Source organism: Rhipicephalus sanguineus, chromosome 3 (assembly GCF_013339695.2).
Source record: "Rhipicephalus sanguineus isolate Rsan-2018 chromosome 3, BIME_Rsan_1.4, whole genome shotgun sequence".
In the NCBI taxonomy this organism is placed as follows: domain Eukaryota; kingdom Metazoa; phylum Arthropoda; class Arachnida; order Ixodida; family Ixodidae; genus Rhipicephalus; species Rhipicephalus sanguineus.
In genome coordinates this window covers 15,884,369-15,900,652 of record NC_051178.1, presented here as the reverse complement: position 1 = coordinate 15,900,652, position 16,284 = coordinate 15,884,369, and the positions used below count along the sequence as shown (strand labels likewise).

Below are 16,284 nucleotides of genomic sequence, written 5' to 3'. Positions count from 1 at the left end.
AACCTCGCCGAATAAGTCTGGCCGCGAATCGTGATTCTCGCTGTGCAGATTCCAGTCGGAGTTAGTAGGTGACCTCCAGCTGTGCGGATTTCGGGTCCTTCCCAAGCGGTCTTTACATTTTTCAGCTTAGTGGCGAATGGGCCACTGACGACGGAGTAGTCAGCTCCGGTGTCGACCAGAGCGGTGAGGTTGTGGCCTTCAATAAGCACATCGAGGTCAGTGGTTCGTCGTCTTGCGTTACAGCTAGGCTGTGGCGTCGAACCACGGCTGCGTCGACTTGCTATGATGCTGCTGCATCGTGTCATCTGGTCTTGTTTCAGTGAAGTCCCCTGATTCAGGCTCGGTCTGCTAGGTGGCGAGCCGATGTCTGATGATTCCCGAATCCACGGCGGCAGTGGAGGATCTTTGGCATTTCGTTGTTCGACGAAATGCCAAAGATCTGCACTTACATCGGTTGCTGCCCTTAGTTTTACAGATAAGGACTGGTAGATCGGCCCCAGGTTCGACCGGTGTACTGCCGGTGATTTGTCCAGATGTAGCAGCCGGGCGAAGGTGAATAGGACGGTTGTCGTACTTGCCACTGTGCTCTGGCGTAGTTGACGATGTAGCAAAGTCGTTCACCTGGCTGCAGACGCGGCGTGTTCATCGCGAAACAACTCAGTCCCATCTCACGCTACTGGTGACCTGCCAAATTAAAATGCTGTGCCACTGCTTTCAGTGAATTTTTCATCGTGCCTGCACGATGCCCATGTAATAGTAACAGGAAGTCCTGTTTCCTCAATGTACCGTTTGTGACAATGTGAACATTCGAGCATGTAGATAACATTTGAACTAGTGTAGTTAAAACTAGATTTCATATGATGGACGTAATCACTTCTGGTGCTTTTAACTATAACGTTACTTTAAAGGTGTTTGCAAGTCTCCCATCTTGGATGAGAACAATCTGTTATGTGGGCAGTAGAATGAGGATTTACTTTCTCATGCACTAGCATGTTGCACTTGTCAGACTGGCAAGGCATATAAAAAGGATCTTGTAGCGACAACGCTGGCTACTTTCACCACTTAAAGGAACAGACAACCACTCAGAACACCCTGCTAATGGAAAGATTGTCTATCGTACTGGCTAAAACAAGTCCTGTTTTACTCATCAGACACAAATTTATATTTTTATTTCTTCACTAAAATCTTTAAAAATGGCTTTTGGTGCGCCATGTGGCAAAAAAGCGAAAATGTAGAATCGTCCAATCCTGTGACCTTTTACTGGTGTGCGTGGTTAGCGGTCTCGATATTAGTATTGAAATGCAGTATGCTTTTTTAAATAATTTTTTTAAACTTAAAATGTGCAGGTAAGCCTTCGTTTGTAGTGAGCAGAACAGCCTTCACATGACATATGAACCGATGCTCATGAGTGGCAACATGAAAGCTGTTAACTGAGCGCTAGCGGCACTAGCCGATGAATTCCATGGAGAAAAATATCAGCATCACTATCACTTTTAAGTGTTGCTGGAGCAGGGACATTTTTAGAGGCTTCTCAGATAAAAAAATTCTGCTTACAATATATCCACGTGCTTTGGAATCAACCGCTGCGGGTTTAACAACTAACAAGGGGGAGGTTTTCACTGTACCGTAAAAAAATGGGTCCAGAAACATCAGTTGTCAGTCACTTTAGGCAACATAAGGAAAAAATTTGTTGAATGAACTTACCAACACGATGCACTAAACAAGGCCTACAACGAGGCTTGTAAATTAGAAAAAAATTAGAAAATCAGCCCTAGCTAGAAGAGACCCCAAAGCACAGCCTAAGCAGCCACTAGCATTTATAACAAAATGCTCAAATGCGCTCCAAAACATAAATAATATCCCCTGCAAGTATTATCCAATATTAGCAAGCAACGAGCGCCTTAGAAAAGAGTTTCCCTTAGTACCAAGGGTCGTGCATCGGCGTAATACCATCAAGTAATGCGGAAGCGCCCACCCCACTTTCACTGAACACGACGTTAATCTATATGTGGGCGGTTGTCCAGTCGAAGCAGCAATAACCAAGATGGCGGCCAACGAAAAGCTTCAAGGCAGAGCTACAGTCGCTATGGAATTGAAGAAAGCACGTTTATTTTGAAATTGTAAATGATGTGGTGCACTAATGCCTCTTCATCATCACTGAACCCAGCGAACGACTTGGCCAACCGAGCAAAGATGCTGGTGACCCAGTGAATGGTGTCGTCCAACTCTTCATTGAAGACGGGCTACCGTCCATGAGCTAGCGCTTCGTCTTCTGCTTGCCATAAGGGCACCACACTTTTTCTGTCTACCTTTTAATGCCGAGAGGTGCAGCTCACATTCTTTCCCGACGTGCAGTTCCACTCGACGATCTTCCTGGCAACAGTGTAGGAGCGCACTTACAGACTGCAATCGTGTGGCTGGTGGATCACCTTCAGTGGTCTTGTAGCAGCCGCAATGGGGTGCGTATGTTGGCTGATGCTGGCACTTTGGAAGAGTGGGTGCTTAAAAAATAACTTTCAGAATTCTGAAGTTTCAGAAACGTTAATACTGGGCTCTTCTGCGACACTTTACTGCACAAACCTTAAAGAGATGTCGGTGCATGGGAAAGTATATGGTAGATACACAACAAAAACCAGTGAGACTTCGGTGGTTGTGATGTTACCATTATCAGGTGGTGCTTACATTTGAAAGCCATGATTCAGCGAAATAGCCATCTGCGAACTCCCCCCCCCCCCCCCTGCTTGTTCCTCTTGTTTGTTTACTGATTGCTTTCTCTTTCCTTTTATTCACCCATTCAGTACACCAGCCCATACTGTTACCTTTTACCAATCGTTTTTCTTCAATAAGGATTCTACGAGGGCTAGTTGGTACAGCATCGTTCTTTTTCTGTGCCATACTGAAACACCAGGACAAAACAGAACACATATGTGTGCAAACTTGCAACTGTTTATTGCTAACAACAACAGTCTATTGCTAACATTCCAGCCTTGTGCACAGCACAAGACTGGAATGACCTGGCCATCGAAGTTGCCACTATCATCAACCCACGAGCATTCAAGCCCAGCTCATCGAAACCACCCTTTCGTAACTCATATTCCTTTGCCTTTCGTCACCCAATCCCTTGTGTGACGTCTCAAGAAGAGACCTCTGAGGTAATAAACTTAACTAACGAATGACTCTGAGAACAACTGCCAAGCCCGGCCCGAACAACCAGCTCGTAGGCCGGCAATAAGATGGGCTCGTGGAACCCCGAAGACAAGCTTTCTTCTGCCTTCTGACAAACTTTCCCAAGTACGAGGCATTTTGAAGAATTGTGCAGTTGAACTCGGAAAACGTTGCGTTTTTGCGCTCATCGCATCCCTATCAAAGGTGTTTGTACATACTGCATGTCGTGACTGTTTGGTTCCATTGTTGTGTTTTTTGCCTGTGGTGTTCCCACGGGTATTTCAATTATGATTGCGATTAAATACAGATGTATATGTAAACTAAAATAGCTCACTGCCTCTCTTCCTTCCCGGCACGAATCCTCTTGGGTAAATGGTTGTTGAGGGCCCAGAAGAGTGAGCAAGTGTAGCCGAGGCATGGCGGCTTGTCGAGCACTGTGGCAAGCAGCGTGGACGTCTCACTCAAGTTCAGCTCTGCAAAGCCGAAACGCTTCTGCACACTCACAGCAGTTGTGCAGATCAAAGAAGTCTGCATAATGTTTGATTGAAATGTTCATAAATATTTGTTGGCACCTGCCAGTGTCTGCCTCACTGGTGATGAAAACTCGACGTCAAGCCGAACGGAATAAAAAGAGGAAAGAATAGTTTCACAATTACAGAGCAGCTGCAACGGTGGCTTCCTCCTCGACAATGCTGGCACCCAAGGCACGAAAGCGTTGCATAGGCTTTCGTGGTTCTTGCAACCGCAGAGGATCGCCGCACATTGTTGTTGGACACGGAATGTGACCTTCACTGCAGAAACAGGGGCTTTGTTATAAAAATTAATTACATAGTTATGCGAGTGCTGCGTTGAAAGAAAACTTCAGGTCAGCTGTTGGTTTGCAGTGCGCTGCTCACGGTTCCTGCATTCAAAAGTGGGAGCTTAGCCCCGCCTACATTTAAAAGTGGGGGAGGGTATTATGCCCCCCCTGCACGGCACAATTTCATTATAAACAGAACCAGCCACACCTTTTGCACATTGGGGTCATTTAGATTGCACTAACCGTTAGCATCCGAACGGAACCACCTCCCTGCCTCGGTCGCTAGCAACCCAGATCATTCGGGCTTTCAAGCTGCTTTAGGCAACGTTCTATACTAGAAGTGTAACCACTCTACTAAGCATGGAGAGTATATTTGCAATGGAAGGTGCTTACAAAAGCAAGCTTTACACTCACTGGAAGCTGACGAGGACCTGGTTCATGCGCACGTCCAGCAGTTTGATGGTGTCGTCACGCACGCAACACAGCAGCTGGCATCGGTCGGCAGACAAGTCCAGCGAGCTGATCAGGCCACCCAGCACGATCTCGTTGGCACTGCTCTCTGCTCGCGAGTCCCAGAAACGCAGACGCTTGTCGAAGTGGCCACTAATGATTGTTGTACCCGCGCTGTCACTGGCCACCAGGTCGTTGCAGGAAGAGCCGGCAAATATTGTGCGGATGCCTGCACCATATCATACAGTATGTTCTGCTGCCTACTCTTGTTCAGTTCAGTCTAATTACTCTTGTTCAGTTCAGTCTAATTTATTTCTGGTAGCCTTGAAAGAGGAGTATTTAGCTTAACAAACAACAAAGACTGTTTTGTTATCAAAGGTGATCACTAAGACAGTCTTGAAAAGCAGATGATGAGGTGATAGTGACGATGTACTGAGGCAGGCCGTTCCAGTCTGAAGTTGCTCAGAGAAAGTAGCAATGCACTATGATGGGTGCGTAACCTGAAGTGGACAGCTGGTGCAGTAAGATAAGCGTGCTGCACCTGAATGAAAGAATTTACGACAAAGGACGAGACCCACGATGTGGCCATGAAAAAAGAGGGACGGCAGTGTGAGTTTTGCTGTCAAAGATGAAATCTTGACGTACGAGCAGGGAGAGTGAATGAATCTACAGTCGAACCCAACTATATTCAACCCGTTTATATCGAATTATCCTGTATATCGAACAACTTCTGAACACGGTATAGTTACAGTGAGAATATATAGTGAAAATTACGGTTACATCAAACAAGAATAGCAGTGACTCCCGATATATCGAACGTCAAGCGGGGCAAAAGTGCCCCTGAAAGTTGGCTTTCCCTCGTAGCAGCGGGCAAACTGGCGCTTTTCCCCACCACTCACTCCAAAAGTGATTTAACCCGGTGGCGCATGACCCGCTCTCTCTACTGTGACCACTCCGTGTCAGTCAAGCCGCCGTCACCCCCCAGCAAAAAATTATCCTGACCCGCCCGCAGCGTTTGCCGAGACAGCCAATCAGGACCTCTTGTACTCTCGTCGTGCGAGTTATCTCCCTGCATTTCTCGTTCGTTGTGCTTCACACTGTGCGCCTGTGACGTGATGGCAGCGTGAAGCAGCAGAATTTGCCTTTCGCTGTGAAGCTCGCTCACTGAAAGCCGGCTATCGGAAGCGCCTGGTAGAGAGACTGTTGCTAAACCAGGAAAGACCATGTTGAGAAATGCGTGCTGTCGCAGGCAGCAAAGTTGCTCAAACAGAAAAAAAATGGAAGACTATTTCAAGCGCAACTAAGCTAGCTTCGTCAATAAAGTGCTTTTATGAATGGTATGTGAATTTATGACGTCCAATTCTTTAGCAGGCTTATATCGAATCATGCCCTATATCGAACTGACAGGCGTTTTTTTGCGAGTTCGATATATCCGGGTTTGACTGTAGCAGCACAATTTTTGACATCTTCTCATGCACTGCTTGTATGGGTGCCACATGCCAAATGCAAATTCTAATTTTGGTTTAGTGTGTGATTCAAGCGCTAGTGACATTACATGTGGGGGGGAGGGGGCAACGGGGCCAATGACACTGGACAAAAGCATGAAAGGCATTTGATATTAAAATTATGTGGATGCTACAATAAATTGCAAGACAAGGTTATTCCTAGATATCTATAGGATGGTACGTACTATCTACGTGCTTAATCCTTGGGAGTGTTAGCCAGCGCCACTTGTAGCTTAAGCAGCGAGCGTGGAACACTCTTGCGAACACTACCGGGGACTAAGCGCACATAAATACACTACAAAGTGGACAAGGGTACACCCTTCGTCGTAGCTCAATTGGTGGAGCGTCAGACGCGTAATTCGAGGGTTGTTTCAATTTAAGTTAAAATCACTGCACTACAGTTAAAGGGGTTATGATCCACTCCTCGGGTTTGGCGTGAAAAACACCCTGGAATGAGTCGGACCCTTCCCAGAAATATATAGCCGAAAGAATTTTTTCAAAAGCTAAAGAAGGACCGGAGATATAGCGATCGCAATATTTACCCTCTCAACTTCCTCTCAGCTCACTTCATTCCGGAGGAGGACAGCGCTGTTCGAGGAGCCTCGCCCAGTGCCTTACGTCACCTCACTTCAGTGTTGTGTGGTTTCCTTTCCGCGTAACTTGGCGGTGTTCACGGCTGCTGCTGTAAACTAATAGTTCCGATCGGATGCTTCTCGCTGTGCGGCACGGTCTATCACGTCTGGTTTGTAAGCGCTGACGCGATCTATTTGCATTGATACTGTCGTTACTTCGCTTATGTCGCATTGATATTGATACTTCGCATTCGTACTGTCGTTACTTCGCTTCGTGACTTCGCTTATGTCGTTTTTCCATCAAATCAAATTTAAACTGAAAGGAAAAGCTGGCAAGCCCTCGATGCAGCCGATTGGCACAGCATGTACACTCAGTATACGCTTTTAGATAACGAACTGGCCAAGGCGGCCTGCCTCAATGCACGGAATAAAATCCCGTGCGGAGAAAACGCGACGCAAATGCAAAAAAAAAAACGCGATTCTTTTTAAGCAGTCGCTGTGAACGGGAGGAAACGAGATAAAATGGCCTTCGACCTTTGGACGGCTGCAGCCCGCCTGCCCGTGGGCGAGAGCGAGGAAATCAGAGACTCAGACGCGTCGGAATACAAGCGAGGTTTGAAAAATCGTCGCGACGTATGGGCGCGCGAAGGGGGGAAAAAAAGCAAAAAAGAAAGAAACGCGAGAAGAGAGTTGTTTTAGGCTGGCCCCAGCAGCGTGCGGGATGCCCAAGCAAAGCCGTCATGGGATTACCTCGGCCTTGTGAACGCCGCTTCTGAACTGCCCAGCTGTGTCGGGCACGTGTGCGCGTTTTGTGCCTGCTCTTTGCCACTGGACGTGAAATGCGTGGTTTGACGACAATGCAATATGCCTTACTGCGGGTCTTACTGCGGGTGAGATATGGTGTGACACTGTCCCGGCGACTCAAGCGAGCCTGCCGCTGAGTATATTACCTAGCAGATGATGGCACGCTGCGTTCGCAGTACCATCGGGAACACAATGGTAAGTAATACTAATGTTTCCTCTGTTCGCGCGTCCTTATCGTCGCTCGGGTAGCTGAAGGTATCCTCCTGTACATTACGTAGATTGAAAAGTGCAATGAAAAATCGAAAAAGAAAGAAAGAACAGTCATTAAGCTCACATAGCAACGATGTGTAATGCGTGTTTAGAAACTCCTGTGAACATAGCACATGCTTCGTATGGCCAGCTAATCGATGCGCGAGTGCGCCTTGAAAAAAGATCTTTGCACAGCATAATTTCCTTCCTTCCGATAACACATAAATGAAGCAGAGTGCTTTCAAGGAGTATACACGAAATCAAAAAAAAAAAGCCGCCATTATCACGCTGTTATGTAATGAAATGTGCATTGAGGCCGAATTTGTTTTCTATATATGCTGTTTTCATGCTTGATTTGCTTGTCTTGATCCTCCGCCTCGATGTCAATTTGTGCGCACTGACATGTGGCATAATTGTCACATAATTCTGACCATATGATGAAACATAATTATGGCCATACGATGTGACAGACATCCGCTAAGTGACAGTGTGTGTTGTGAAGAACATGCATTTTATGGTATTGTCACTTCATTAGTCACATATCAGCACTGGAACTTGCCAGGGTTACATATGCATATTTATAGCCTTTAGGAGATGTATTAGTTATGCAAGGCTATTTTAATCACATTGATATAAGCCAGTTGAACCTATTGAACCACCTTGTTGAATCACCTTGTTTCTTCCCTCTCGTTATTTTGTTTTGAATTATGTTGCCATAGTGTTTATTATCTGTACACAGTATGCTCACTGTTGACACAACTTGTGACAAGGTGAAAACGCTGGTATTGTGTCCAGGTCTTCTTTTGTCCTCATAACAAGTATGCTGTTAATTTTTGCCATGAATCAATACCAAGTTGCCCAATATTCAGTCCTAAACAGAGCAGCTGTGGTTGATCAGGAATCTAGTGTCCAACATGTTTAAATATGAAGTGAGCCTCACTAACATTCACGCCCCTTTACACTATAATGCTAACTTGACTGACATCGAAATCTACCCGAATGGTGGTACACAGGACAAGAGTAACACTTCTGGTGTTGTTTCGCATTTCTTTACCTTCGTGTATTTTTCGCCCTGTGTACTTGAAAAGTTGACAAGGAACTACTTAGCAGCCTCACAATTTTGCATTTGTTTCATGTTTTGTGAAAAGGTCTGCAATAAGTATAGTGAATTGTGAGTCCTTTGCGAGAAATTCATTTTTATGGACACAGAAAGCTTAATAAACTTCTTTTTTGTATCAATTTCAGGAAGACATTTCTGGCAAACCAGCAAGAGTTGCTCGCCCACTGCTTGTGTACGAGACAGTGTATTGTGGGAACACTCCCCTGTGCCTCATTGTACACTATCTTGAACATTTCTTACATCTTACAGCATTTGGGCAAATACTGGGATTGATGCAGAGTGTTATGCATGATACTGCGCGCAACCTTTCCAGTAGCATGTGCATTTGAAAATATCGCATTGTTCGAAATTACACTTAATGGAACCGGCTTTATTCAGCTAACTTTATCCTAAAATGGACAGATGGGCGAGTTGATGTGTATTGATAGTTAAAGAAAGTGCGGAAAAAACCCCCACAGCACAGAGAAATGAGAATGAAAGGCACAGGATGATGTGCTACTAGCAACTGAAGTTTAATGCAAACCGCAGAAAGATATACACACACAGTATGAAAAAACTACAAAATTAAAGAATCACGCAATCGCAGAAAGAGTAAAAACATGTCTGAAAAAGCCAAGCACGTGTTAAACTTCAGTTGCTAGTACTGCGTCATCCTGTCCCCTTCATTTCTACGTGTGTTGTGGTTTTGTTTTTCCGCTTTCTTTTACCATGAACTTCAAGGGACCGACAACTGATTTTTCTCGACCCAGTTTTTTACGGCGCGACAGAAAGCTCACCTTTCGTAGCGTTTGTAGCTGCAGTGGTTTATCCGAAAAGCACGTAGTTATTTTATAAGCAGTATTTTTCGATCTGAAAGGCTCCAAACACGCATGGAGGCTTGCTCCAGCAACGCTGAGAATTGATAGCGATGCCGCTAGCCCTTGTGAAAGCTGTCATTGTTCTGCTTTCGCAGGAGTTACTGTAACTATGCTTAATCACCTTTATTTTGACCTTTCCAACCATTTTTGAAAATAGCAAGCTGTTACAATGAGATGTGTGGCTTTATACACCTTCCCGGTATTTGTACAGCGTTGTGTGCGCCTGCGCCCAAGGTTGCCTGCACCTGTGTCATGGATGGCTTGTCCCGGCGTCGTTACTCTCTATACACGAGCCAAGCCAAGTAATCGAAAACGTAACTGTGCATACGCAAGGCCGCACCGAGTAGCAGCGCACATCATTTGTGAGACGAAGTGTAGGTAGCAAAACTATGTCGCTCCAAAATCTTAGCGACCTGGAAACTGCGTGCACGGTTGCATGAGCACGCTGAAAAGTTGCTCAAACGCGCTGACGAGCATGGGATCATTACGTCACGCGAAGGCAGCGCCACTTTAATGCATACGACTAACGCGGGCCTATATGTACATTATTATGGAGTAATACCTTTTAATATAAAGAAACGAACAATATTTCAATACTAACAAAAAAAATCGTCAACCGCGTACAGAAATCAACTGTCACGTGGCCGTCTTCATCGGATCATTCATGTTATTGCCGCCAGAGGCGCGCACCACAGGTCATTTTTCGCGACTTTCAATTAAGAAATAAAAATATAAATCTATCTCTCATGAAAAAAACAGGGTTGGTTTGAGTCAGTGCAACGGACAATCTTTACATAAGTGGAGTCAACTCATTTCATATTCTGGGCAGTTGTCGGTCCCTTTTAAGTCCTGACTGCTTTACAGTCTCTATAAGTGTGTGGTCAAATTTTATTCAACCTCATATCATATCAAGTCCTAGGATCCAATGTGCCAAGCTATCAGCCACTATTTATAGGAAATTTTTAATTTTGGGCTCATTATTGCCTAATTTCAAGTTCATCTTGAAGCCATAATGCTGGGCTTAATTTTCAATGTGGTAATTATGCAAAGGCATGAAGTGAGGAATTAAATATGAAGAACTTTAAGTTGCAGATGGCACTAGCTGGCATGGATATATTGTAAACATAGATGTACTATTTATGCATATTAGAAGTATTGGTACATTGTAGTCATGTGATAAGCCGACAAGTGCCCAAGCATAATTAAAGAAATTTACACTAGTTTTCAGATATCTGTCAGCAAATATGTGCATCAATATATGAAGGCCGCATTGTCATTTTGTGGGCATTGCTGAATGCTTTTATAAATTGTGGTAAGTGGATCTACAATCAATTTTAGACTATTCTGCAGGAAACTCAACTGTATGATCACGTGCGACATGTTTTGATGCCATAGTGCAAACTAATCCAATAAAAATACTAGAACATGCCTATCTGCACGGTTGCATATTTCTCAAAAGTAAAGCTAGCCTTATTGTACTAATTTAGTTGCCTTCATGTGTAAGCTGACACCAAGTTCCTTGTGCATTCAATTTCTTTGGAATGGCGGTAAAACGGGCTAGTTCGTTGCTCATGATCTTAAAATAACAGCGCAAAAGACGACAGACGAACACACAGAGACAAACGAGCGCTGACTTCCAACTGGTTTATTTATGTGGAAACAGAAATATATAGCACTCACATATCACAAGAAACAGAACATTACATCATGCGCAGAAACTCCCTTTCTTTATGAAGAAGAGCTATGGAAGGAGTGCTCACACACTGATCACCAAGCTTATCGATCAGGTCAGCTTCTGTGATCTAATGCGTAATCTGTTCTCAGTTCTTAGCGACGACACTCGACTTGACAAACAACGGAACGCACCCGCAGCGAGAACAGTGATGAGCTAGGTCACCTTACTTATATTTTTCTACATTGTACTTGTGTTCAGATAATCTAGTGTTGATGTGCTACTAGCAACTAGCAACCAATAATAACAGAAACTTGGCTCCACTCTGGAGTACGTGACTCAGAAGTTGTCCCTAATACATACAGATTGTTCCGTAGGGACAGAGAGTCAAGAGGCGGCGGTGTAGCGGTAGCAATTAAAAAGAATATCAGATCCTTAGAACTCGATGGCATTCCTGACCATGAAAGCATTTGGTGCAAGTTAACATATTGCAATAAAAGTATAACCATAGGAGGGATATATAGGCCCCCAAACGCGGCACCTGACTACATCGAAGTGATTCACGATCATCTTTCAAAGCATACAAACTCCAAGTCAAAAATAATTCTTGCCGGGGACTTTAACCTTCCCGGAATAAACTGGAGCAATAATTCACATGATGGTCGTGACGTCACGAGTTCAGAATTGCTTCTTGACGTGGCTTTCGCGTTTTCACTGAATCAACTAGTGACTGATAACACTAGGATCACTTCAACGTCGTCGTCTTTGCTTGACCACGGCCGGGCTAGACCGCACGCGCGCTTCTTTCCTTACGGCCTTCTCACCCGTCGCGAAAGCAATGGGAGAGTTTCTCAGTATGTTTCGCCGCCCGTCGGCGGTAGGGGCGCTGCGACCCTGACCGTGCATCTGCTGCGCCGCGCACACGGCACAAGAGTGTTGCTCGATGTGAAACCGCGGAATGGGGGTTCTCGACGGAGAAAGGGGAGGGGAATTATTCAAGAAGTCAGGGGTAGAGGGAGGATCGTCTCCTTTAAAAAAAAAAACTAATGTTATCAGACGGCTCTCCGCATAATGTCGGTATGCATGTGCTCGTGGATAATACAAGCTTAAACTCAGTAAAACTGCGGAAGAATCGGCTAACGAGGCATAATGCAGGAGGGTAGCGAATTGGGCGAGTTGGAAATTGCTCACGGTGGTTAGCGCAAACGCAACACGGACGAAAAGAAGAAAAAAACGACGACACAAGCGCTATCTAACAACTGAATGTTTATTGGAAAAATCACAAATATATATGTATAAGAAAGAGAAAAAACAACAAGCCCGCACATGCGCCAAAGATAATTGACAGATAAAAACGTGTATGCTAACAAAACTACGCCCTTTCCAGGAAAGACACTTCCTCATCAATCAAAGTGATAGAAAGGCAGCTCACGCAGTTCTCTTTCTTAGACGTATATATTTGTGATTTTTCCAATAAACATTCAGTTGTTAGATAGCGCTCAATTGTGTCGTCGTTTTTTCTTCTTTTCGTCCGTGTTGCGTTTGTGCTAATCATCATGAGGCATAATGCAGGAGACATGAAGCATTGGCAACGATCAGAGAGAGAGATAAACAACGCTGCACCTGTTCTGCAAGCAGAGAGCACCAAATACCTTTGGCCCTTGGTCTCGTTGGACAATGAGGCCGCAATTAAGAGAGCTCGCCTTCCCTTTGCTAGCTATTTTCTATTTCTTTATTTTTCCAAATGCATTTGGAGTGGTTTTCAGGGCTAAAAGCTGCGGTCTGCAGCTTGACAGCTCTTTGAAACACGTACGTGAGTTGTATCTCTAATGGTTGAAAATAACTGCATATAGGGAGAAAGAAAGTAAAAAAACAAGAGAGGACTCTTGCTGCTGAATAACCCCTTCGGACCGCACGCCCCGAGAGTGGTACCTGGTGTTAACACCACCTGGAAACATTAATTCCAGGGACCCCGAGCTCTTTTGCGTTCCTTTTGTTAGCGTCAGGATGGCTGGGCCGTAAAATAAGACACAATAGAAAACGCAACGCACGACACACAGTTAAAAGGGAAAAAGAAGTTTACATTTAATTATCAACAACTTGGTTACAACGCAAAACTCATAACACAAAGTCGCATACGCATATTCGCTCAAATCGCACTGCTAACAACGCACAACCGCTCTAATCGCACCGCTAAAACCCGCTCAAATCGCTCGCACTTTTCACTCTCCTCGTCGCTTATTATTATTACAGACCTCGGATTTGACTCTTGCACTGCGCTACTGACGACCAACAACAGGCAGCATCAGCTGTACAAGCTACTGCGAGCACAAGACAGGAACGAACTACACAACCCGAGGCCTGAGTTTCTAGCTCTTTTGGACAAGATAGTGGTCTTTTTCGATAAGGCCTCTGAACACCTGCCACGCAGGAATGTGCTAGGAGTTTTGGAAACAGCAGTCCAGCCCTACTTCAAACGCGCTCCCATCTTAAGTTGCCCTGAAGGCGTTGACGACAGCCAATCCCGACGATCCGCAGATCTCATAGCCGAAAAATTCCTAAGAATTCTTCTCGTCAATCACACAAACCAACTGATTGACACGAACGACAAGCCTTCCACCTACGCACACAAGCCGACTAGGAAGCATTTTAGGTTGTGAACGAGACATTTGTGAAGTCCGGAAAAGTTTTCACTTGAAAGGGTTCAACTATTTGCGAGTGCTTACGAGCAATAAATATTTATTTCTAAACCTCAGAATGTCTACACATTTGATGGCGGAGAGCTGTACTCCCGGCTCTTGAATTTATACGTTTTTCAATAAGCCTAAGCGCGATGCACGTTGCGCATATAAGAAGTCAGAATAAACCATTTGTGCGTCTTCAACGATTAGGCAACTTGTTTTTCAACGCGCGGTGAGTGAAGAAGCACGCCCGAACTCATGTGCCGGCGTTGCGCGCGCTGCACGGAGCGGCGGAGAAGGGTCAGGGTCGTAGCGCCCCCCTCAAAGCAGCGGCGAGAGGTATGTACTACACCCGATGCGAAGGCCGTAAGAAGCGAGCGCGCGCGTGCGGTCTAGCCCGGCCGTGGCTTGACCTAGCGTTTGTAAGTAGCACATTAGAAGGTTCTTCTGTGTCCATCGAGAATGGCATTTCAGACCACAAAGTGATTTCTTTAACTTGTCCCATTACTTACACGCGGAAATACAAAAAGCCACTATCTACTTACTTTAAAGATTACACCCGTGCAAATGATCGTGCTGTACTACGTTTCCTAAAAACACAGTTCTGTGAATTCACCGAGCTAACAGATGTGGAAGAACTCTGGACACGTTTTAAAAACATTGTCAACTATTGCGAACATACCTTCATTCCGAATAAAAAGAAACGCATCAACCGAGAATACCCTTGGATAACTCGTGAAATAATTCAACTGAAAAGAAAAATAAAACGACGGCGGAAAAAGGGAAACAAGAGCAACGCATCCGATCTTATCGGAGCCTTGAAACACAAAATGTTTGAAGCAAAAGCTCATTTCTTTAACACTACGTTACCATCATTTATGACCCACAGTCCCCACAAATTCTGGCGATACTTGTCAGATGAACGAGATTCAATCTCGCAAATTAAGTATTCAGAACAAGTTATTAGGAAACCCGAACAAATCGCTAATGAAATGAATAAGTTCTTCCAATCAGTTTTTACGAAACATGCCACTAACGCGGTACTACCCCCCTATGTTGTGAAAGTACCCATGGAAGAATTAATTGTATCTGAAGAAGGCATACTTGCTCTGCTACTCAAGCTTAATCTGAAAAAATCCACTGGTCCCGATAAAATTACTCATTTTTATGCCGGTATGCGCAATGGACATCTAAATATCTTTTTAAAATATACACGTTATCTCTACACACTTCGGAATTACCAGACGACTGGCGCAACGCTACAGTAGTCCCTATACACAAATCAGGCTCAAAGCTAGAACTAAGCAAGTACCGCCCAGTGTCGCTTACGAGCTCGTGCTGTAAAATATTAGAACATATAATTTTCAAGTCCATAATAACTCATTTAGAAACAAATGAGCTCCTTTACAAACATCAACATGGTTTTAGATCAGGTCTCTCAACTGCAACCCAATTAGCTGAATTAACTCACGACATAGCCAATGCAATTAACGAGAACAGTCAGTTAGATACCGTTTTCTTAGACTTTTCTAAAGCGTTTGACGTTGTTCCACACAAGGATTTAATAACAAAGCTATCGGCCTTTGGTATTGATGATAAAATAGTAGCCTGGATTAACAGTTTTTTAACTAAACGGAAACAGAGGGTAACAATCGACAACCATCTATCGCAACCGCTTGTTGTTTACTCTGGAGTACCTCAGGGATCGGTTCTTGCTCCACTTTTGTTTTTAATGTTTATTAACGACATTCAATTTTCTGTTAATAACCCTGTTCAAATGCGACTATTCGCCGACGACTGTGTCGTGTACACAGTCGTACACAATTCAGACGATCAAGTTAATCTGAACAATTCCTTGCAAATGATTTATTCCTGGTGCAATACCTGGGGCATGAAATTAAACACAACCAAAACTCATTTCATTTCATTCACAAATAAGACCAATCCCCTTAACTTTACATATACTATAGGAAACATAAATATCGACAAAAGTGACCAAGTAAAATACTTAGGCGTTACTCTCTCATCGAACCTCAACTGGGAACCACATGTTTTAGCCATATGTAGTAAAGCCGAGAGGAAGCTATCCTTCCTGAGGAGAAAATTGCGCACTGCACCACCACACCTTAAACTTAATGCATACAAAACACTAATTATACCATGTTTAGAGTACGCCGATCTCATCTGGAGTCCACATCAAAAGCATCTCATTAATAAAATAGAAAGAATACAAAAATTGGCAGTTAGATTTGTATATTCTGACTTCTCGAGGCAATCCAGTTCTGCAGGCTTGCTCGCAAGGGCAAATTTAAAACCTCTTTGGCATCGCAGAATTATCTCGCGACTAAAATTTCTTTACCAATTATATCATGGTCAATTCCGCATATCACGATCTCATTACCTGCTAGAC

General features: G+C 44.3%; 1 protein-coding gene across 1 annotated transcript in view; it reads right to left on the bottom strand.

The window, feature by feature from the left end:
- LOC119384815 (autophagy-related protein 16-1) overlaps positions 1-16,284 on the bottom strand; it is a 225,949-nt gene that overhangs the window by 13,629 nt on the left and 196,036 nt on the right. Inside the window, exon 13 of the mRNA XM_037652509.2 lies at positions 4,379-4,643. Coding sequence (XP_037508437.1) covers positions 4,379-4,643 — 265 coding nt within the window. The remainder of the gene's footprint in view (positions 1-4,378; positions 4,644-16,284) is intronic.